Source organism: Amblyraja radiata, chromosome 1 (genome assembly GCF_010909765.2).
Source record: "Amblyraja radiata isolate CabotCenter1 chromosome 1, sAmbRad1.1.pri, whole genome shotgun sequence".
Classification (NCBI taxonomy): Eukaryota; Metazoa; Chordata; class Chondrichthyes; order Rajiformes; family Rajidae; genus Amblyraja; species Amblyraja radiata.
This window is the reverse complement of record NC_045956.1, coordinates 155,024,258-155,048,303: the sequence shown is the minus strand read 5'-3', so window position 1 is coordinate 155,048,303 and position 24,046 is coordinate 155,024,258. Positions and strand designations below refer to the sequence as shown.

General features: G+C 41.6%; 1 protein-coding gene across 9 annotated transcripts in view; it reads right to left on the bottom strand.

The window, feature by feature from the left end:
- tcf4 (transcription factor 4) overlaps window positions 1–23,650 on the bottom strand; it is a 617,800-nt gene extending 594,150 nt beyond the window's left edge. For 3 of the 9 annotated variants that reach the window (XM_033033173.1, XM_033033164.1, XM_033033202.1), the window contains exons 1-3: window positions 22,166–22,446; window positions 21,538–21,629; window positions 20,745–20,817 (exon numbers count right to left, since the gene is read on the bottom strand). In XM_033033173.1, coding sequence (XP_032889064.1) covers window positions 20,745–20,817; window positions 21,538–21,629; window positions 22,166–22,187 — 187 coding nt within the window. In that variant the 5' untranslated portion in view covers window positions 22,188–22,446. The other 6 variants (XM_033033156.1, XM_033033181.1, XM_033033191.1 and 3 more) reach the window with 5 other exon arrangements.
- Window positions 23,651–24,046: the final 396 nt, after the last annotated feature.

Genomic DNA, 24,046 nt, shown 5'->3' with positions numbered 1-24,046 from the left:
ACTCCATACAGACAGCACCTGTAGTCAGGATGGAACACCTACGTGAGAATGCTGTTCTTCGACTTCAGCTCAGCATTCAACACCATCATCCCCTCCAAAATGATCACCAAACTCAACGACCTGGGCATCAACCCCTCCCTCTGCAACTGGATATTGGACTTTCTAACCAACAGACCCCAGTCTGTTAGGTTAGACAACCATACCTCCTCAACCCTTCACCCTGAACACCGGCTTTCCACAGGGCTGTGTGCTGAGCCCTTTCCTCTACTTCCTCTTCACCTACAACTGCACACCTGTATATGGTACCATCATCAAGTATGCAGATGATACAACGGTGATTGGCCTCATCAGCAACAACAATGAGTCAGCCTCCAGGGAGGAGGTCCAGCTCATAGCAGCATGGTGCGCCGACAACAAGCTGGCCCTTAACACCAAGAAGACAAAGGAGCTCATTGTGGACTACAGAAAGACTAAAGGTGACATTGTGAGGAGGATGCTATGAGAATGCAGGGTGGCTTGGACAGGTTGGTTGTGTGGACAGATGCACTTTAATGTGGATAAATGTGAGGTTATCCACTTTGGTAGCAAAAACAGGAAGGCAGATTATTATCTAAATGGTGTCAAGTTTGGAAAAGGGGAAGTACAACAGGATCTTGGGGTCCTTGTTCATCAATCAATGAAAGTGAACATGCAGGTTCAGTAGGCAGTGAAGAAACTGAATGGCATGTTGGCCTTCATAACTAGAGGAGTTGAGTATAGGAGCAAAGAGGTCCTTCTGCAGTTGTACAGGGTCCTAGTGAGACCACAGGGGTAAGCCATTTAGAACGGAGATGAGGAAACAACTTTTCCACACAGAGAGGTGTGAGTATGTGGAATTCTTGAATACTTGCATATTACTGAGATACGGGAACTCCCAAATCAATGGAACTGCAGAAATATATTCACCAGACTGGAATAGTTGAAGGACAGCAGCTCACCAGTTCAGAGCAAGGGGAATAGGTAATATTCTACTGCCAACGATGTCCTCATCCCATAGATTTATTTTTATTTTTTTTACTTTATTTTTTTTATTAATATTTTTATTAGAAGCAGTGTACAGTAATATAAACCGCGGAATATGACAAAATACATTTAATGTACATCTTCCATTTTTAATTTAACAAAAAAGTAGAAGAAGAGAGAAAGAGCGAGAAAGAGAGAAAGTGAAAGAAATAGTGAATGTGTAAACCCTTAGACTACCAATAGTGCAGTCCAGGAGTGAATGAGTGTAGAAGAATAAGAAGACAAAAACAAAAAATAATAAAGGAAAAGAAAAAAAGGGACCATTACGTGTTGATATACCTGCTTCATTTCTCACCACACCCATCACCCTGTCCGTAAATCGGTTTAATTCCGAAGTTGTGTTGCACCATACTATACTTGTAATGAATCGATGAAAGGAGACCATATCTTAAAATTTTTTTTTTTCCCGAACACTACCAAATAGCATTTAGAGATGGAGTCATTGATGATACTAAATTAAGCCGCAGGAAGGGGAGTTGTGCCTCGGACTCAGGTATTTGAGATAAATGAATTCTGTTACTCCCTAGAAGAAACAGAATGGTGCAGGGGGACAGCCACAACTAATCCAAGATGAAGTAGTTATTCATTCTCAGAAGTGAAGCACAGTTAGGGTCAAATACATACCCACGATTGACGTGCGATAGTGGCAGTTGACTCCTGGAACAACTGTTTCAGTTCAGTTTAGTTTATTGTCACGTGTACCGAGGTGCAGGGAAAAGCTTTTGTTACGTGCTAACCAGTCAGCGGAAAGACAATACATGATTACAATTGAGCCACAATGTAGAGATACACGATACAGGAATAACGTTTAGTGCAAGATAAAGCCAGTAAAGTCCGATCAAAGAGAGTCCGAGGATCACCAATGAGGTATGGTAGTTGAGGGCTGCTTTCCAGTTGTGGTAAGATGGTGGACATGCCTAATAACAGCTGGGAAGAAACTGTCCCAGAATCTGGAGATGTGCGTTTTCACACTTCTATACCTTTTGCATGAAGGGAGAGGGGATTGCATTGTGGGAAAGGTAGTGTTGTGTTGCATTCCAAGATTGACCTGGAAGGATGCCAAGAAAGAACCAGCAAGCAAGTACAAGACAGGGTGGAGAGTGATTTGAATGGAAAGTTGGAAATGACGGCATCGCATATTCTTAAATTTAATGTAGGTCATGGCACTGTTGAAGAGCCTTGATTCAGGGGATCCTGTGGATTGTACACCCTTCAGCCACAAAATGCCATTGGTAGCAAGAAATTACATTTAGGCTAATGAGAAAAAGATGATGAAACAGTACACTACATTGTCCTGGGTGATCAAGAATCATAACAGTTATGCATTCTAATGCCGAAAAAAATGAACGTCATATTGAGAAAATAGTAGCTTGGAGCTGTTTTGATTTAAAATATCAATATGGCTCAGTCTTGTCATTTGCAAGTAAAAAATCATGAGGTTATCAATCCTGACCACCGAAGTAAGATTCAAAAAGAGACTTATCTTGGTCCAAAGAAGATAACTTAATGCTAGTGCTAAGTAAAATAGAGATATTTAAGAAAGCACCACATCAGACCAGAACATAACTACAGGACAACGGGTATTTAATTACAGTCTGTTAAAAGGTGAGTTTAGCAATAATCATTATGATGTACATGCAATATAAAGTGAATAAATCATGGAATGCACTTTGTTCATGTAAAGAATGTATCTTTAAAATAGGCAGCAGAAAGACAAAGATTAGAAGATAATTTTTGAACTGAATGGCCTCGACTAAATTTCATCTTAAAATCCTATATGGGTAGCATATATGAATTTGGTAATTCAAAGTAACCAAAAGTAAAATTATCCAATTAGCTTTCAAAGTCCACAAATCAAAAAGCTGTTACTATCTCAATACAAGCCTCAAGATAAAATGTCTTCCTTTCTCTAATGAAGGGGTGTGTTTGTAAAGTGTGACTATTACCACTAGAGCTGTCCCCTTCCAATGTCCTCATTTATGGATCATCACCTGTGTACATATGGCACAGCAGCATTCAGTACACTGCGACTATGAGCAGTATTTACTCATTTATTGCAGAGAGTGTAAGGCATTTCATAAACAGTCAATTTAAAAATATGTAGGAAGGAGCTGCATATGTTGGTTTATACCAAAGGTAGACACAAAATGCTGGAGTAACTCAGCGGGACAGGCAGCATCTCTGGAGAGAAGGAATGGGTGATGTTTCAGGTCGAGACCCTTCTTCAGACTCCAAGAATCTGAGAAAATATACTAGACTAAGTGGCCTAGTCCCCCAATGCAACCCATTCCCCCAACGCAATATTGCACCACTCACGCATAGCCCCCAACTGCGCCGGCACGGCTCATTTCCCTCATCCCCCAGCACTCCCTTCCCTTCACCCTCCCTCTTCTTCTCCCCCAATCCCTCCCTCACCTCTCCCCTACCTCAAGTCACTCCCTCCCTCCATAAAAAGCAGGATCTGCAGTTCCTTCCTCCACAGGTCATTCATTTTGGTGTGAGTGTGTCTCTCCACACAAACTGCTCGACCACCCTGCAACACCACCCTCCCTCCCTCTGCCACAGAGAAGGCTGTGAGGATGAGTTACTGCAACGGCGGCGGTGGAGGAGACGGACCCCGGGGGGGACAGGTAGACAGGACCTCCATTGCAACGGTGGGCGGGCGGGAGAGAGGGGTGAGTGATGAGGGAGAGAGAGAGGGGACCAGGACCTCCACTGAACTCCCCCCGCCGGTGGTGGGGGAGACGATAGGCAAGTTCCTGTGAGGAGGAGAGAGAGGAGTTTGTGAGTGAGGCGGGACAGTCCGCCATCGGTGGGGCAGGAAGGGACATCACCATCCCGACTGTGGCATTGACTGACAGGAGAAGAGACCAATCTGCATGGTGCTGAGTGAAGGAATCTGAGATGTTTAAACCGTGATAACTTTTACAATATACCACCGATCGGAACAAAACTTGTTGCACTCACAGCACAGGTGAACGGCGAGTAGCCTGGCAAAAAGGCTATTGCGTACTGTTTTTGCGCAAATAGAAAAACCAGAAGAGCACAAGATCAGAGTTTTAGTAATGTATAGAATTTGCAGAGGTGGGATGGGGTTAATTAAGTAAATTTGTGTTATTTAAAGTTTTTGTCGTAATCAATGTACAATAAACAGAACTTCCCTATCAACTGATCAATCTGCTAGGGTTTTTTATTGCTTTGATAATCATTTGATAATCACAGGCTCCATCAAACTGAACATAGATTCAGAAGTGAGATGCAATGAAGACGTCCCATGCAAATATTATTTTTTCGCTAATATTAAATGAAGAACGTGTTAAGATTGAGCATCACATTGGCTTCAGCAAAAACGAAAGCAAATTACCACCAACTAATTACTCTTAAAGTATGGTTACTGATGTAACATGGGCACAGTTAGCAGAGATAGCCTGCTGAGGAAGAACAGTCTTGCAGTTGTGTAGCACCTTTCAAGTCTCTTTCATGTGTTCCAAAGCACTTTAATTAAAATATTTCTGAAATGCAATTATTGCTGTAATGTGCAAAGCATGGCAGGTAATTTGTAATTGTACTTAGCTAGGTCTCACAAAATACTTTGTGATGACTAACTAACCCATTTTTGTGGTGGATACATTTTGGTTCAGATAACATGGCCATCCTCCCTGTGCAATTCTTACATCCAGCCCAGAAACCATGGAGGCACTCTCTGTTTACCGCCTCAGCTGAACGATGCAAGAGTGGGCAGTACAGCACTCCCTCAATTTTGGATTAAAATATTAGTTTAGATTATTTTGATCAAGTAGAATGCGAGTACAAAACAATCCAAACCTGAAGGAAGTGCTACTAATTGAACCACCACTGACAACCATAAGTAATGCCAGAAATTATTAATGCAAATAAAGAGAACATTATAAAGTGAAACAATTATTAACAAAGCCCAACCTCCACATTTTGTGTCTAGACACAAAAAGTTGGAGTAACTCAGCGGGACAGGCAGCATCTCTGGAGCGAAGGAAAGGGTGACGTTTTGGGTCAAAACCTTTCTTCGGACTGGTGGCTGATAAGAGAAACGAGAGATATAGACGGTGATGTGGAGAGATAAAGAACAATGAATGAAAGGTATGCAAAAAAGTAACAATACTAAAGCAAATAAGCCATTGTTAGCTCTTTGTAGGGTGAAAATGAGAAGGTAGTGTGACTTGGGTGGGGGAGGGATAGAGAGAGGGAGGGGGAAAGCCAGGGCTACCTGAAATGAGAGTAATCAATATTCATAAACTGGGCTGTAAGCTGCTCAAGCGAAATTTGAGATGCTGTTCCTCCACTTTGCATTTGGCCTCACTCTGACAATGGAGACGTACTAGGACAGAAAGTTATGTGTAGGAATAGGAAGGAGAATTAAAGTATCCAGCAACCGGGAGATCAGGTTGGTTCAGGCGGGCTGAGCGAAGGTGTTCCGCGAAACGATCGCCTAGTCCGCATTTGGTCTCGCTGATGTATAAGAATCCACATCTTGAACAACGGATACAGTAGATGAGGTTGGAGGAGGTGCAAGTGAACCTGCCTAACCTGAAAGGGCTGTCGGGCCCTCTGGACAGAGTCGAGGGAGGAGGTATAGTGATAGGTGTTGCATCTTCTGCGGTTGCAGGGGAACGTACCTGGGGAGGGGGTGGTTTGGGTTGGAAGGGATGAGTTAACCAGGGAGTTGCGGAGGGAACAGTCTCTGCTGAAGGCGGAAAGGGCTGGAGATGGGAAAATGTGGCTGGTGGTGGGATCCCGTTGGAGGTAGCGGAAATTTCGGAGGATAACGTGTTGTCTGATGTGGAGGAAGGTAACTAGGGGGACTAGGACTCTGTTGCGACTAGGGAAAGAAAGACCAAGGGCGGAGCTGCGGGGTACCGAGGAGACACGAGTGAGGGCCTCATCTATGACGTGAGATGGAAACCCCCGTTCCCTAAAGAATGTGGACATCTCGGATGTCCTAGCCTAGTATGGAACACCTCATCTTGGGCGGAGATGTGGTGTAGACGGAGGCATTCAGAGGAGGGGATAGAGTCTTTGCAGCAACTTCTCCTTTGACTCCTCTCTCTTCCTCCAAGTCCAAGGTGTAGCTATGGGTACCCGCATGGGCCCCAGCTGTGCCTGTCTCTTTGTAGGGTACGTTGAACAATCCCTCATCTTCTTGCGAATGAAACATAAATAAACCAAAGGAATAGTTAGATCTCAAGTTGAGCAGCCAGGTTGTTGGCTCTGTGTCAATGTCTGCCAGGCCCCGAGCTCCATTTAGTGGGTGGTAGAGCAAGCACCCAGAGATGACATGGTTGGATGTCTGTTGTTCCGCTCTGCATTCACAGGCTAGGCCCCCTGATCCAGGCGTACACTGGCCCTATCCCCGAATCTCCGGTACATTTATGACTGCATCGGTGCTTCCTCCTACACCCATGAGAACTCATGGACTTCAACTTCACCACCAATTTTCATCCTGCACTCAAATTTACTTGTACCATCTTAGACACCTCCCTCCCCTTTCTTGATCTTGCGGTCTTCATCATAGGAAATTGACTAATTCCTGACATCTATTACAAGATAGATGCAGGAAGATTATTCCCGAATCTGTGGAATTCTCTGCCACAGAAGGTAGTTGAGGCCAGTTCATTGGCTATATTTAAGAGGGAGTTAGATGTGGCCCTTGTGGCTAAAGGGATCAGGGGGTATGGAGAGAGGGCAGGTACAGGATACTGAGTTGGATGATCAGCCATGATCATATTGAAAGGCGGTGCAGGCTCGAAGGGCCGAATGGCCTACTCATGCATTTATTTTCTATGTTTCTATGTTTCTATTCATGTCTCTGAAACATATATATATTTTTGTGGATGTAACCAAGAAGTTTGATGAAGGCACCTTGGCACTCCTGGTTTACCTGAACTTCAGTGTGACTTGACAAGAGTCTGCTCCAGAAGGTTTAGGCACAAGAAATTTAAGGCAGGTTGGCAAACTGATTGAATATTGACTTGGTGATAGTAGGCTGAATGTAGTGATGGTGCTTTTTTTTTATGACTGGACATCTGTAATAAGAGCTGTACTGTAGGGATCAGTGCTGTGATATTTGTTTGAGTCAGAGTCACACAGCATGGATCTAGCTGCCAAAGGAAGTAGCTGAAGCAGGTATAATAACAACATTAAAAAAACCACACACACACACACATTTGGACAGGTACTTGGAAAGGAAAGATTTAGAGGGATGTGGGCTAAATCCAGGTAAACGGGACTGCTTTAGATGGAGCATCTTGATTGGCATAGAGGAGGGGCTGAAGGGCCAGTTTCCATGCTGTCTGACCCTATGACCATGTGGAACATAAAAATCCTGTCTGAACCCCACTAACATCCTGCCCTCAATCATTTTGGTTACTTACAACAACAACAAATGAGTGATATATAAATCCATGCATCAAAATTTTTTCACCCAGAGTTATGAATCTGTGTAATTCTCTGCCACAGTAGGCAGTGGAGGTCAATTCACTGGATGTTTTCAAGAGAAAGCTAGATTTAGCTCTTAGGGCTAAAGGAATCAAGGGATATGGGGGAATCGGAGCTGGGGCAGCAGCCACCCGGCCTCGGAGCTGGGGCAGCGGCAGCGGCCACCCGGCCTCGGAGCTGGGGCAGCGGCCACCCAGCCTCGGAGCTGGGGCAGCGGCAGCGGCCACCTGGCCTCGGAGCTGGGGCAGCGGCCACCCGGCCTCGGAGCTGGGGCAACGGCAGCGGCCACCCGGCCTCGGAGCTGGGGCAGTGTTCCGGCGGCAGCGGCCACCCGACCCGACCGCGGGCCCAGTGTCGGGAGCTCGCAGGTCACAGGTTGCGGACCTGTTCTCCGGAGCTCCCGCAACAACAGCTGCGTCCGCTGGACTGGAGGGCTGCAGCTTCGGCAACTCCGACCACCCCGGGCCGCAGAGTTGAACCGGCCCGTTCGCGGAGCTCGGATTCAGCCGCGGGACTGACATTACTTACCATCGCCCGGCGGGGTCACAACATCTGAAGCCTGGATCGCCTCGGCGCAGAGGGAGAATAAGAAGGGATGAGACAAAGACTTAAGACTTTTGCCTTCCATCACAGTGAGGAGGTGCCTGGTGAACTCACTGTGGTGGATGTTAATTTGTGTTTATTGTGTGTTTTTGTCATTTTGTACTATATGTAGGACTGCAAGGCAACAACATTTTGTTCAGACCGCAAGGTCTGAATGACAATAAAGGCTACTTTTGACTTTGGCTTTGAAAAAGCAGGAACGGGATACTGATTTTGGATGATCAGCCACGATCATATTGAATGGCTCACCCCTGTACCTGTTTTTCCTATGTTTCTATGTATATCTTCGAATTAATTAGAAGATAATCTGAACCGAATGCAATATCCAAGGGTCCCAACATTTGCCCCTGTTCTATTTCTACTGTCGTAGATTTACATTCTCAAAACCAGACAGCCTGCCACTTCAGCATCTTCCTTCCAGCTTTCACTCCCACTTACTAAAACAGTTTGGAATAGGTATTCTTCAAAATTATAATCTATGATTGGATGAATATTAAATAATCAATAACTATAATCAGAAGCTTGATTAACAGAAAACGAACATTATATGCCTCCCCTATGCCTCCCCACATTAAGCTTGATGCAACAATGATTTAAGACAGTAGAACAAATCTTATTGATCATTGCAAGGCCTTATTCCTTGTTTAGACAAAGACCAACATATTGCAGCAAGTCAAAAATGTTGCCATATCCATTAATTTACTTAATTATAGTTTATCAGCCCTCATTCCGATTATCACCCACCCACAAAAATTATAATGCACCACACAATATAATGAAGTGCGCCTATCACGAAGGACTTAAGGTTGCTCCCATCAGATTACATAATCAATTGATATTATGATACTCATTCTATTGCTTCTCATCTCAAAGCAAATTCTCATCCACTGTTGGCTAGAAACAGACATCACTGAGTCACATACAACACAATACAGTTTTATTCGTCACATTGCACATAAAGTGCAAGTGAAATGAATTTGTCAGCAGCGGTACAATGATAAAGAACACACAATACACAATAAAAAATTAACACAAACATCCACCACAGCATTCATCACTGTGGCGGAAGGCACAAAATTTGGCTAGTCCTCCCCCATTTTCCCCCGTGGTCTGGACCTCAACCCTCCGCAGTCGCCGCTGCGGGCGTCAGACAGGTAAAAGTCCAGGTAAGTCCAGAGTCAGCACTTCCCCACCGGAGACCGCGGCTTTAGGTCGGTGTAGGCCGCAGGCCGGTGGATGAAGATTTAAAGTTCCCGCCGCAGCCAGAAGCACCGCAGACCGCAGGGCCGGCGGTCGAAGCTCCCCTCCAGGGGTGATGGTAAGTCCATGCCGGACCCGCGGTAGAAGTTGGCCGCGGGCCGGCATTCGGAGCTTCTTCTTCCCCCTCAGGTCCCCACGAGGGATCCCGGACTCCAGACGCCATGTGAAGACACAAATAGACACTAATGGTCCCAATCCCAAATATTAAGATACAATATGGCTAACATCGGAAAATATTTTTGTTAGAATGAATCTCCATTTTCAGAAGAGGAGAATAGGGGATGGAGATAACGCAGAGTAGAATCCTCATGAAAAAGCCTTCAAAGAAATAGTTATTCCAATTAGATTGCATTTTCCTTTTTGCTTTAAAAAAAAGGAACACTTTTCACCACTTCTCAATATTTATTTCTTTATTCTTTAGGGTTAAGGATTACATACCAGCAACATGCAATACATTTTCCATCAGTGGCACTGTAAATGTTTCCAAAAACATCCACATCACTGCCGGCGGCCTAAACATGTAATTCACAGCTTTAGTTTTTAAAACTTTATCATATACCAGCATTTTGTTTCCTGCTTGAAAACTGTACACATTTGCTCAAAACCTACTGAAAGGGGCAGAGAAAAGAATTGATGAATTTTGAGGACATATTTTAAAATAATTTGAAGAAAGACAAGTTTCACAAACTCTTTGATCAGCCATGATCACATTGAATGGCGGTGCTGGCTCGAAGTAACGAATGGCCTACTCCTGCACCTATTGTCTATTTATAATGTCTATTTTGTTATATTTTAATGTCCACAATGGTCATCCCAAGCTCCCTGTTGCCAGCATTTCAACTACCCTTCGCATTCCCTCAATAACCTGTCCATCTTTGGCCTTGGGTGAAGCCCAGCAAAAACTAGAACAGCATCTTATATTGCACCAAGGTGGTCTACAACTCAGTATGATCGATTAATTTTCCAGCTTCAGATAACCCCTTGCATTTTATGTTAATCCCTTAACCTTACCTAACTCTCTCACCAATCCGTCTCATTTTTGTCAATATCCCACCTTCTGCTCCCACGCCTCACTGGACCATTGACCACTGGTTCCATGCCCCTACTGCCCACATAATTGATCTACTAGCTATCCACTCCTATCTACTTCGATGTAGCTTCGGTTTCTACTTTTCTAAGTAACTGATGCGCTCCAATGCTGAGAATTATATCCTCTCTTTGTATCTTCCCCTTTGCTCCATCTATTGTGCTTGATTTTGAACTGATTGTATCTGTGCAGGGTTTATCTGATCTGTTTGGATAGCATGCGAAACAAAGCTTTTCACCGTATCTCTGTACATGTGACAATTATGAACCAAAATCTGAACCACACTAGCCTTGGTAAACATGATGCGAAGTGTGTGACAGAACAGGGAGTCATTACTAAAAATCAAAAGGGTTGAGGACATGAAGGCTGCGAACAAGCCATCCCATGCTGCTGGATCTAAAGGCATATCAGCCTGAGCCATTACATCACAGATCATGGATTAGAGAGGGTAGCTGAAGAAAAATTAAGATAAATCACACAGACACACTAGAAACATTGTGCTACTTTATTTTAACTAATACTATATAGAGTTTTTAGCTCGAGCAGAAAAGATCAAAAGAAACTTCAAAAGACTGCAACCAGTCAATTTCAATAAAAATGTGTACACATCCTTACCAAAGATAAAAGTTACCAGCAAATGGCCAAAGAACCAGAATTAAATTTAGACTAGGCTCAAAAAAAGACTAAGATCAGGGAACAGGACTAAATGTCATGAAGCATGCCTGGAATATAGTAAAAAAGCAAATGTTCAGATTGCAGATACCAAAACAAATAAAATGCCTAAATTATTTGTGGAAACCACAAAGGATTCCCAAAAAGGAAGAAAGATTCTATGGGGAGTAGGAGGCAACCGTGGCTGACAAGAGACGTTACGGATATATGAAGATACGAAAAGATGTATAACACAGCAAAGTGTAGCCGAATACCAGAGGATCGAGAAATTTTCATAGGACAACAGAAGGAAACAAAACAGGCAATACGGGCTGAAAAGATGAAGTACGAAGGGAAGCTGGCCAGGAATATAAAGAAGGACAGTAAAAGCTTCTTTAGATATGTTAAAGGAAAAAGAGTAGCAATGTCAAATGTGGGTCCCTTGAAGGCAGACACGGGGAAATTATTATGGGCAACAAGGAAATGGCAGAAGAGTTGAATAGGTACTTCGGATCTGTCTTCACTAAGGAAGACACAAACAATCTCCCAGATGTACTGGAGGACAGAGGATCTAAGGGGGTAGAGGAACTGAAATAAATGTTCATTAGGCGAGAAATATTATTGGGTAAGCTAATAGGACTGATGGATGATAAATCCCCTGAACCTGATGGTCTGCATCCCAGGGTCCTCAGGGAGGTGGCTCTAGAAATAGTGGAAGCATTGGTGATCAGTTTCCAATGTTCAATAGATTCAGGATCAGTTCCTGTGGATTGGAGGATAGCTAATGTTATCCCATTTTTCAAGAAAGGAACGAGAGAGGAAATGGGGAATTACAGACCAGTTAGCCTGACTTCAGTGGTGGGAAAGATGCTGGAGTCAATTATTAAAGAGGTAATAATGGGGAATTTGGATAGCAGTAAATGGATTCGTCCAAGTCCACATGGATTTATGAAAGGGAAATCATGCTTGACTAATCTTCTGGAATTTTTTGAGGATGTGACAGTAAAATCAATGAAGGGGTGCCAGTGGATGTACAGTGGCTTGCACTTTTCCACATTTTGTCACGTTACAACCACATACGTAAATGTATTTTATTGGGATTTTATGTGATAGACCAACACAAAGTGGCGCATAATTGTGAAGTGGAAGGAAAATGATACATGGTTTTCAAATTGTTTACAAATAAAAAACTGAAAAGTGTGGCATGCAAAAGTATTCAGCCCCCTTTACTCTGATACCCCTAAATAAAATCCAGTGCAACCAATTGTCTTCAGAAGTCACATAATTAGTAAATAGAGTCCACTTGTGTGTAATCTAAACTCAGTATAAATACAGCTGTTCTGTGAAGGTCTCAGAGGTTTGTCAGAGAGCATTAGTGAACAAACAGCATCATGAAGCCCAAGGAACACACCAGACAGGTCAGGGATAAAGTTGTGGAGAAGTTTAAAGCAGGGTTAGGTTATAAAAAAAGATCCCAAGCTTTGAACATCTCACGGAGCACTGTTCAATCCATCATACGAAAATGGAAAGAGTATGGCACAACTGCAAACCTACCAAGACATGGCCATCCACCTAAACTGACAGGCCGGGCAAGGAGAGCATTGATCAGAGAAGCAGCCAAGAGGCCCATGGTAACTCTGGAGGAGCTGCAGAGATCCACAGCTCAGGTGGGAGAATCTGTCCACAGGACAACTATTAGTCGTGCACTCCACAAATCGGGCCTTTATGGAAGAGTGGCAAGAAGAAAGCCATTGTTGAAAAAAAGCCATAAGAAGTCCCGTTTGCAGTTTGCCACAAGCCATGAGGGGGACACAGCAAACATGTGGAGGAAGGTGCTCTGGTCAGATGAGACCAAAATTGAAGTTTTTGGCCTAAATGCAAAACGCTATGTGTGGCAGAAAACTAACACTGCACATCACCCTGAACACACCACCCCCATTGTGAAACATGGTGGTGGCAGCATCATGCTGTGGGTATGCTTTTCTTCAGCAGGGACAGGGAAGCTGGTCAGAGTTGATGGGAAGATAGATGGAGCCAAATATAGGGCAATCTTGGAAGAAAACCTGTTAGAGTCTGCAAAAGACTTGAGACTGGGGCGGAGGTTCTCCTTCCAGCAGGACAACGACCCTAAACATACAGCCAGAGCTACAATGGAGTGGTTTAGATCAAAGCATATTCATGTAGTAGAATGGCCCAGTCAAAGTCCAGACATAAATCCAATTGAGAATCTCTGGCAAGACTTGAAAATTGCTGTTCACAGACACTCTCCATCCAATCTGACTGAGCTTGAGCTATTTTGCAAAGAAGAATGGGCAAAAATTTCAGTCTCTAGATGTGCAAAGCTGGTAGAGACATACCCCCAAAAGACTTGCAGCTGTAATTGCAGCGAAAGGTGGTTCTACAAAGTATTGACTCAGGGGGGCTGAATACTTTTGCACACCACACTTTTCAGTTTTTTATTTGTAAAAAAATTTGAAAACCATGTATCATTTTCCTTCCACTTCACAATTATGCACCACTTTGTGTTGGTCTATCACATAAAATCCCAATAAAATACATTTACGTTTGTGGTTGTAACGTGACAAAATGTGTAAAAGTTCAAGGGGTATTAAAACTTTTGCAAGCCACTGTAGTGAATCTGGACTTTCAGAAAGCCTTTGATAAGGTCCCGCACGGGAGACTGGTGACTAAAATTAGAGCACATGGTTGGAGGTAGGGTGTCGACATGGATAGAAAATTGGCTGGCAGACCGGAAGCAAAGAGTAGGAGTGGACGGGTCCTTTTCAGAATGGCAGGCAGTGTCAAGTGGAGTGCCGCAAGGCTCGGTGTTGGGGTCGCAACTGTTTCTATTATATTAATGATATGGAAAAGGGAATTAGGAGCAACACTAGCAAGTTTGCGGATGACACAAAGCTGGGTGGCAGTGTGAACTGTGAAGAGGATGTTAGGAGGTTGCAGGGTGACCTGGACAGGTTGAGTGAGTGGGCAGATGCATGGCAGATGCAGTATAATATAGGTAAATGTGAGGTTATCCACTTTGGCGGCAAAAACAAGGGGGAAGATCATTATCTCAATGGCGTTAGGTTAGGTAAGGGGGAGAACTGGGCGTCCTTGTACGTGACTGAAAGTTGGCTTACAGGTACAGCAGGCAGTGAAGAAAGCTAATGGAATGTTAGCCTTCATAACAAGAGGATTTCAGTATAGGAGTAAAGAGGTTCTTCTGTAGTTGTACAGGGCTCCGGTGAGACCACATCTGGAGTATTGTGAGCAGTTTTGGTCTCCTAATTTGAGGAAGGCCATCCTTGTGATTGAGGCAGTGCAGCGTAGGTTCACAAGATTGATCCCTGGGATGGCGGGACTGTCATTAGAGGAAAGATTGAAAAGACCAGGCTTGTATTCACTGGAGTTTAGAAGGATGATGGGGCATCTTATAGAAACATATAAAATTATAAAAGGACTGGACAAGCTAGATGCAGGAAAAATGTTCAGAACCAGGGGCCACAGTCTTAGGATAAAGGGGAGGTCATTTAAGACTGAGGTGAGAAAAAAAACCAAACTTTTTCACCTAGAGAGTTGTGAATTTATGGAATTCCCTGCCACAGAGGGCAGTGGAGGCCAAGTCACTGGATGGATTTAAGAGAGTTAGATAGAGCTCTAGGGGCTAGTGGGGTCAAGGGATATGGGGAGAAGGCAGACACGGGTTATTGACAGGGGACGATCAGCCATGATCACAATGAATGCCGGTGCTGGCTCGAAGGGCCGAATGGCCTCCTCCTGCACCTATTTTCTATGTCTCTGTTTCTATGAAACATTGTACAAAAACCACAATAGCACTCTGCTAAAAAGTACTCCTTAGCATTTAAATTACTGACCTGTGTTAAAATTATCATTCATTTTTTAAACACGGACACAAAAAAAGCAGACTTTACATCCTTAATCATATAAAACATTAGATCCATGATCAGATAATAATCCATGATGGAAAAAGTGAGCAGCAATCTATCTGCCTATGTATAAAATATAAGCCTTTATATTGTGAGCAAGATGCAACAGATGTTCAAATCTGGAGCAAAGAACAAAACTGCTGGAGGAACTAAGCAGGTCAAGCAGCTTGTATTGGGGAAAAAAAGAGTTGAACATCCAAACTGCTCTATGTGATAATGCTCATATGTTATATTTTTGCATAATGTTAATAGTAGGATAATCATCGACCAGGATAAATCTTTGATCATGGCAGCACGGTGACACAGCGGTAGAGTTGCTGCTTTACAGCGCCAGAGACCCGGGTTCGATCCAGACTACGGGTGCTGTCTGTACGCAGTTTGTACATTCTCCCTGTGATCGCTTAGGTTTTCTCCGAGATCTTCTGTTTCTTCCCACACTCCAAAGACGTACAGGTAGGTAGGTAAATTGGCTTGTTAAATGTAAAAGATTGCCCCTCGTGTGTGTAGGATAATGCTAATATGCAGGGATCGCTAGTCGGTGCGGACCCGGTGGGCCGAACGGCCCGTTTCCGTGCTGTATCTCTAAACTAAACTAAATCATCTCTGAAAAATAATCCTGGAATGTTTTATTCATCTAAGAGACCATAAGGGCCTTAAACATCCATCTAAAAAAACTGCAACTGGGTTAATGCAGCATTTGGGTGACACCTTGAATTTTGTGCTTTGGTGTAGGACTTTAAACCACAATCTTCTGATTCAAGGTGTCCATTCACTTTAAAGGTGAATAATTGTGTCCAAGGAGTCACCTTTAACATAACAGAAACTGGCATCTTTAGACAATCAAATAATCTGTCAATGTAACCTAAAAGAATATAAAAAGGACACAAAGTGCTGAAGTAACTCAGCAGATCAAGCAACATCTTTACTGAACATGGATAGATGATGTTTTGGATCGGGACCATTGTTCAGACCCAAAACATCAACTTATTCATGTTCTTCAGAGATGCTTACTAATCTGCTGAGTTACTCCAGCACTTTGTGTATTAATCAGCAACTGCAGTTCCTTGTTTCTACTAAAAGACTATAAACTGCTTTGCCTTTTGACACAAGTTCAGCGACAAATGTATCGCAACATAATTATTTGGTGTGTAAGTGTGCATGCTTTGTTCTCTGGGATAACTGTCTGTAAGGGTGGGAAACCAAAGGTCATCCACTCTCTCCATCATCCCTACACCGAATTTCAATCTTGGCTCATGAAAGCATTTAAATACATCTTTTCATACACTATCTCATGTCAACTATCGATTGGTCCTTTCAAAAATTAATAGTTTTGATTCAGATCGCGGGAGAGTGAATACTCTATTCCCCTTGTGGAAAGGAGTTCTGATTTTTCCTGCCGCTCGCTACATTCCTCAGGGTAAACATTAATGTCATTAACCATTGTACGAATCTGAAGCGACAAACCCAGCAGTAGGTTGCATGAGGCCACCTAAAATTTCACATTACTAACAGGGAAGACCACACAGCTCATAATTAGAAACAATTCTTCAGATCAATTGATTTTATCCCAAACCAAGTTATTATCACTTTTGTACAAAATAATCCAATTGAATGGAGAAAATATTAGGTCAAATTACCACATTCAAGTCGCTGAAGTATTTCGCTGAAGCCATTGGTTCTAGTTGTGAATAACCCACATTTTCAATTTTAAACAAGCATTCTTTACTTCTGTTAACTAGAATAGGAATCTTGATACTTAAATTACATTTGCAACTTTACATTTCTGAAGATGCCACTTTTTTGCCTCCACCTTTTTCCCGTTGTTCCAGTCGACATCAGAATTTTCAACATAGACCACGCTAAGTGTGCTAATTCTGACTTGTCAACATAAAACATTGCAACAAAGCCATCTTACTTGGACAAAAGAGGTTACGTTTCCATGTGAGAGGGGAGAAAAAGACATGATTAATGGTGTTGCTCTTATGAGGGCTTAGCCAAAAAGCTGCCAGCAAGGTTTTTTTTGCAGTAAAAAACAAAGAATGGCACAATTGAAAGCCAGTTCCAAAGTCAGCTAAATCAGAGTGCATTTGCCTCCACAGACACCACCAACTATGGTTGACTTCTGATTAAGAAAATTCCCACAGGATGCTGAAAAAAATGATAAAGGGCATTTACGCTCACTACAAATTTGTTGGTTACACCCCTGAGCACCCACAATCAATATATTATGGCATCTCAATTATTTGGAACAAAACAGTAAGCAAACCTCCAGAAGTGCAGAAAAAACAAAACTATTCAAAAGTCAAGACAACGTGTACAAAACATCTTTAAGAAACACTTGTATTTTTGCAGCTAAATTGCAATGTTAAACCCACCAGGCCAAATAAAGCTGTCAGAACCTTTTGAAATTCAAAATGAAAACCCTCTGGGCTACCCATACGCAGTTCTATGCAATTGCTCATACAATTGTTACTTAGGGCCTGCCAAATCTGCCAGCCTGACTTTTACACTTACAGTGCAACAATCAAGGAACAAACAACAGTGAGCCATCTTGCTCCTTGTAATTACTCAATTTAACCCTTACAAGACCGAATAGGCAATCAGGCATTATTGTTAAAATTAAGCTAAAATTAAGACTTTTTACAGCAAATAATTTCATTCAGATCATAGAAACGCCATGTAAACTTCCAACCAATTCTCCAATTTAAGTATTTGGGAAAACTTGCAAATATCATCTTCCACTTATATGCTGTTCCATATTGGTAATGTTTTTATCACTACACCTTTGCTCAAACAGTATAATTGTATACGAAACATGATGTAACAGGCGATTATCAAAAAGAGTAATGTATCACTTCCTGAAAATGGACAGATTCAGCTACAGAACAGATTGTTGCCCAGAAAGAAGAAGAAAAACTAATATTCTGAATTGAAACCAAAACACTGCTTCATCAGAGGGGAAAATACATTATGAAATAACGGAAACTAAACATCTATTAAAAGGTATAGCTAAAATCATCTCCAACAAATTAATATATGAAATTTACCAACACCTTTTGTTTTAATTCCTTTGAATTGAATGCATTCAGTTTGAAAACAATTTTTGATTACACCTTTCAATATAATGTATTTGGAAATCAAAAAAATCAGTTATCCTTCTGTACAGTAATCATTGTGATCACAATATTTAACTGCTATCTTTCTACAAGATAATAACAAAATTCCAATTCGTAGTGGTGTCAATTAAGTTATTTTACTAACCAAAATGTGTCTTCCTATACTTTTCTATAACAAGCAGGCCAAAAAAATCATATTTGTTCCCGTTGATTTCACACAAAGCCAAAATATAAACAAAACATTCATACAAGTCATTCATTTAACAGGAACCGTCGGCATCCCATCCTGATCCAGAAAGAATAAGTGAATCGCTGCCAAATAAAAAGCTGAAATTGTAACATAGTTATCTTGATCATTCAAGGCTAACATTTAAAAGCAGAATGGCGTTTCTTTGAAAGGTTTTGTCTTACTTTTAACAGCATACAATACTGTGGACTTTAAAATGTAAGGACTTTTGACAGAATGGAAAAAATATAAATACGCCACACCCAAAAATGAATCTGAAATACAATTAGTCACTGATTTTGAGAGAAAAATCCCAATAATCTTGCACTAAATATAATGGGGGGTTTTTTAAATATACTCCAAGGACAAAAACAAACCTCACTGTTATTGAGGCTTGCAGAATTAATGTTTTATGTGCAAATGATGTTGGGGTGGGAAAATAAAATATGATTTTTTTTCCATTTATTTCAGAAACCCATATATCCAAAACTACATACAAATCCCACACAGACAAAACTCCAACAGCACCTTTCATCACAGCTCTGATTTTAAACCAAAATGGAGCATTTAAGCAAAAAATAAATTTCAGATTACAACTTAACTGCTTATGTAGGCACTATTTGGGGTAGACAAAGGAGTGGGAGGGGGCGGATGCAGAGGTTTAATCAATCCATAAACAATAATTCTTATCAATAACCTCTATATGTTAAGGGGGGGGGTGGAGATCTGGAGCTCCAATAATTACAAACCTAACATATAATTAATGTCTGCTCTTTACGCACCATTCACAGATATTATATCACTATCCGTTACTACTCTCAATGTTGTAATTGTTTACATTAGATTCGACACATGCATAAAGCATTTGTTTACTCAATCAGTCCCAAAATTCATTGATAAATTATTTACCATAACAAGCAACATTTCCATTCATTTTTAACAGAAATTGGTCAATGTTGCATTAAATACAGAGAACTAAACAGTGTGAAAAACTGAATTGGTCAAGTGTTTTTCACAGACCATAACAAGAAAAAATATTATAATAAAAAATTCAAATCCCAATACTGCATCACAATGTTACACGATAAATCCAATGACCTCCAATATACAATGGAATTGTGCTGTTTGAAGCTGCCATTTAAACTTCTGATTATAAATGTCAGTTACAGTTTTGATTCAAATATTTATTATTCTGCTGTGGTTCAAATTAAAGAGGAACAATCACAAAATCTGTATTTCCTGCAGCCATCTGAAGATTCGAGAACATACATTATTACCTATGAATAGATATTACTTAAAGTATGTCAAATTTGTGCATCCTTCCTTCGTGACAGTTTGTAAATTATTTGTGTTAAAAAAAAAATTTGTTCTTATGTACCATGTTTCTTTTCATCCATACATTAAAATACACTCTGTATTACACCTTCTTGATATTTGAGTGAATCAGGTATGAAATGAAAATTCCCACCCACCAGCTAGCATGGCTTAAAATAGCTGAGAGCCAAAAGTGCACCGTGTATTTACAAACTCACTTTAAAAAAAAATGTTTATTCAACATAGTAAATGCTAGTGAATGTTACTACTTTCATTCAAAACAAAGCAAAAATAATTCCTCAGATTTATAAAGCATGCGCATGTATCAAGTATTCTGTTGAACAACGAATTTGTAAGTGGCAGGTGTTCTGTCATCCAAACAAAACTTGATTATAGATACTTTCTTTACAATTCAGCTATCATTTATAGCACCTAAATTCTGTTGAAATCACTATGCTATAAAAGGTTCTAATGAATCAATTCTATTAGCCTTGAAAAAAAATGTTTGCTAAATCCATCGGTTGGCTCTCCAAGTTATTTCCAACATTTGTACACATACCTGACAGGAAGCATCCCTGTCTCCCTGCCCCACCCCCAAAACTAACTTCATTGAATGCCCAACAATTATTTTTTTGTTTAAAACATCAAAAACAGAATGTACCACATTCACATATTTTCTATGCTTCGGCAATTGAAAGCAAGATTTTTGTAGCAGTACGAATCAACCCCGACTCAAATTCAAAACAACTAAACAGCCGAATAATAATCGACCTGCTAAATCTGTAACAGTCTACTCCTGTTAATACCGTGAGGAAGCACCGTTACTTAAACGTGCGAGATGTGCAGTTGATAAGCGATTGCCTTCAACCGCCTTAACAAGACAGGTCAGAAGAGCGGTCCAAGTTAGTTGAGACATTTGTGCCTGGCATGAATCAATAGAGATTCGTAGGAAACGAAGCTGAAAAGCCCGAATATCCAAATATACAAACATGAAGTAATCATTTACATACTTGAACCCCCGAAATGGCCACTTCCCAGGGACGTTGGTCCATTCTTCCCACTACTCACAGGCGGTGAAAACATCTATAAGAAATCAAATTGCAATAAAAGTGTTTTAAAAAAATGCTCACTGCCCAAAAAGTGTTTCAGATTTCCATATCAGACTTTTTTTTTAAATGACAGCATCTCCTCCTTCGCAATGCAGCCGTGGCAACTCGTTCCCACTATCAATGCTGTAATTTGTTTTATTTTAACAAAAGTCGATGTGAAAAGTTTCGCGGCACTTCTTCGCACAGATCTTACCATAAACACGCCTGCGCCCCTTTTTCACTGGTAATGGATTTGATTACCGATTAACTCTTCGAGCCACTTATCTGCGAGCACAAACGTTAAGGAGAGAGAAAAGCAGCGAAAAAAAGGAAAAGGGTTGAAATCGCCACCGGCTATATTTCCGCCTGGCACTCTCCTGACCAAACTTCCGAAACCCATTTCTCAAAGAGATATTCCTCCAGCAACCATCAAAAGTGCCGTATTTAAACGCGACCTTCGAAACCAATTGTTAGCACATCGTAGGATTAGAATTAAGTGGACTATTATGTGACTTGTTTATTATTTTTGAGGGGGGTTGAAGTTTCTTATTGTGGCTACATTGCTAAATGCACAGAGCATTTTGAAAGGCTAAGAGGAAAAGGGCTTCTGTCTGAACTGGCAACGCTCCTCTCTCTGCCGACTAGCCCTGGCTGGACTCGAGTTCTTTGCCGTGCACTCGCCTTCTCACCACCTGCCATGAATGGATTCTCTTACCGCACTGAAATCCAGTAAATCGCTCAGCTCTTTGTCCGTCCCTAAGGCAGCCATTCGCTGTTGGTGATGCATTTTGACAAAATTACACAAGCCTAGAAACATGGAAAATCAGAAACGAATTCCCAAGTTTAATGTTTTATTTCTTTCGCACTCGATTTTAAAAGCAATTCACCAGACTTCGAGTTGCAAAACACACGAATGCACAAACGAACAAGACGGAATCACTGTAGTAGCGGCATCATTATGCAACAGGAGGTACTTAAAATGAATGAATCCGACATCGATTCCCCCTCAAACTCCTAGGTTCCACATCTCCCGATACTAAAAGCAATTTGCTTCCAAACACCCACCAAAGTGACCACACGCATCTTCTTAACAAGAAACAAAACATCAGGACTGGGTTTTTTTTTAATCCTTAAAAAAAATTCCCAAGTGAATAATTTGGAACTCTATTCAACCAGCTACAAAATCCAACTTTTAAGCAAAAACACTTGTCAATTTTAACCTTCCTGGCTACAAAATATCATTCAACATGGACCTCTTAAATACAACTCCAGTGGCATCAGAGACCACAAACTTTTACTGCATCGATGTGTGTTTTGGTTTCTCTTTTTGGGGTTAAAATTACCTTGATCTCTCTTTTTGATCATCCGAAATATTGGGTTTTTGATCAAATGCTTGAAATCCTAAACTTTTGCGGGAGAGTCACAGATGCTCCTGGCCAGCGTTTATTTGTGTGGCGGATTTGGGGGTTGTTTTCCCCCCTCTCCCACGAAAAGGCACAGTAACGAGAGAGCTTGGAGGAGGTTTTTGAAAGTTTCTGGAAGAGTGTCTACACTTTGTGGGGATCAGAGCCTGCATGGGAACATTGCTACTCTCACTTTCAATATCGTGACATTTTACCAGAAAGAAAAGCCACAATGTATCCAATCTATATCCGGGGCATTTCTGACCTTTTGTAACCCGCCGTTGCGCGGCGCTGTCTGTCTGTCTCCAATACTGCCTGAGGGTCCTCACAACTTTCAAATGTTAAACCCCACTGCAATATCTTCGTCCAGGCTCTCCCATTGTAAAATAGATGTCTCCCTCCCTGCTCCAGTTATGATGCATTTGAAAGCTGCACCCCTTCTCGTGTTGCTACTATCCCGATACAATGTGTCTAGGCAGCACCCGAAGCTCCATTCCTCAAAAAAAGGCAACTTTGCAAACGAAATGCAACTGTGTCATTTGCAATGTCCAACTACAATAAAATGGAAGCGATTCTTTCTCATTTTGTGTGTTGTTGTTATTGCAATGTCGCTGAGTGAGAGAAAATGTTAAACGAGCGAGAGAAATAGAATGGGATGGGTTGAGGCAAGATACTTTTTTGGGGGGGGGGGAGGTTTGCAGATGTAGGGCGGAAAAGTCAAATTGTTCCATGCGAACTGACAACCTGCGTGCAAAGGACGAGACTGAAGAGCAAAATAAAAAGGAACCACAACCTGAATGAGATGGAATCAAAGAGAAGCATTCAAAATTAAACCGTGTAAAATCGACCTTCAATGATGAAATCATTACAATATTTAAAATGCAAGGTTTGGGTTGCACTTGTGCAATTATATGTCGCCCCCTTAAAGTTTAAGTGCGAAAAGAACGCGGACAGTACACAGAAACTGCTTTTTTTTTAAAAACTGATCGGATTTACACTATTGCCAGTTCCACCTCAAGAAGATACAAAGTTAAAGATAAAGGCAGACGAAAGCGAAACATTTGTTTCCCGGGGTTGGCGGAAGGGATGGAGAGAGTTCCTCGCGGGAGGATTCGCCAGCAACACCCCCTCCCCAATGCACTGCACACAACATTGCTTGGATCATTCATTCTTTTTAAAGAGAAACAACCATTTAACCAACCCACATGCTTCCCTTTTTTTAACGACTTCTGTATTTTTATTTTAAAGAAAGCTCCCCTTTCCCTACTTTTTATTTTCTTTCTATCAATCGAATATTTTGGTTGGCTGGTCTCTCTCTCTCTCTCTCTCTCTCTCTCTTACCCGGTTAGACTCTCGATTCATTTTTTTCCCGGTAAGTGGGTTTCTCAGGCGCAAAGTCTGCGTGCTCCGCAATCCCCGCCCCTCGGCCACATTCATTGGGGCAGGTACCTTGTGACGCCGGGCTCCAAACAGAGAAAGACTTGCCTTCAACCCCCTTGTGTCAATCAACTATTAGGCACGTGTTTTCACACTTGTGTCAAAAGAGCCCACAGAGAACATGTTTCTGCAACCCCACTGTGCAAATTTGTCATTTTCCCCTTTTATTTATATCCTTGTGTTAAGAACCAAGCAAGAGGAAGATCAAACCATTTTGGTTATAAAGAAACATTAGTAAGTTCCTTGTATTCACTGGAATTTAGAAGGATGAGAGGATATCTTATAGAAACATGTAAACGTTTTAAAAGATTGGACAGGCAGATGCCTAGATTCTAGATTCCTAGATGCAGGAAAAATGTTCCTGATGTTGGGGGCGTCCAGAAC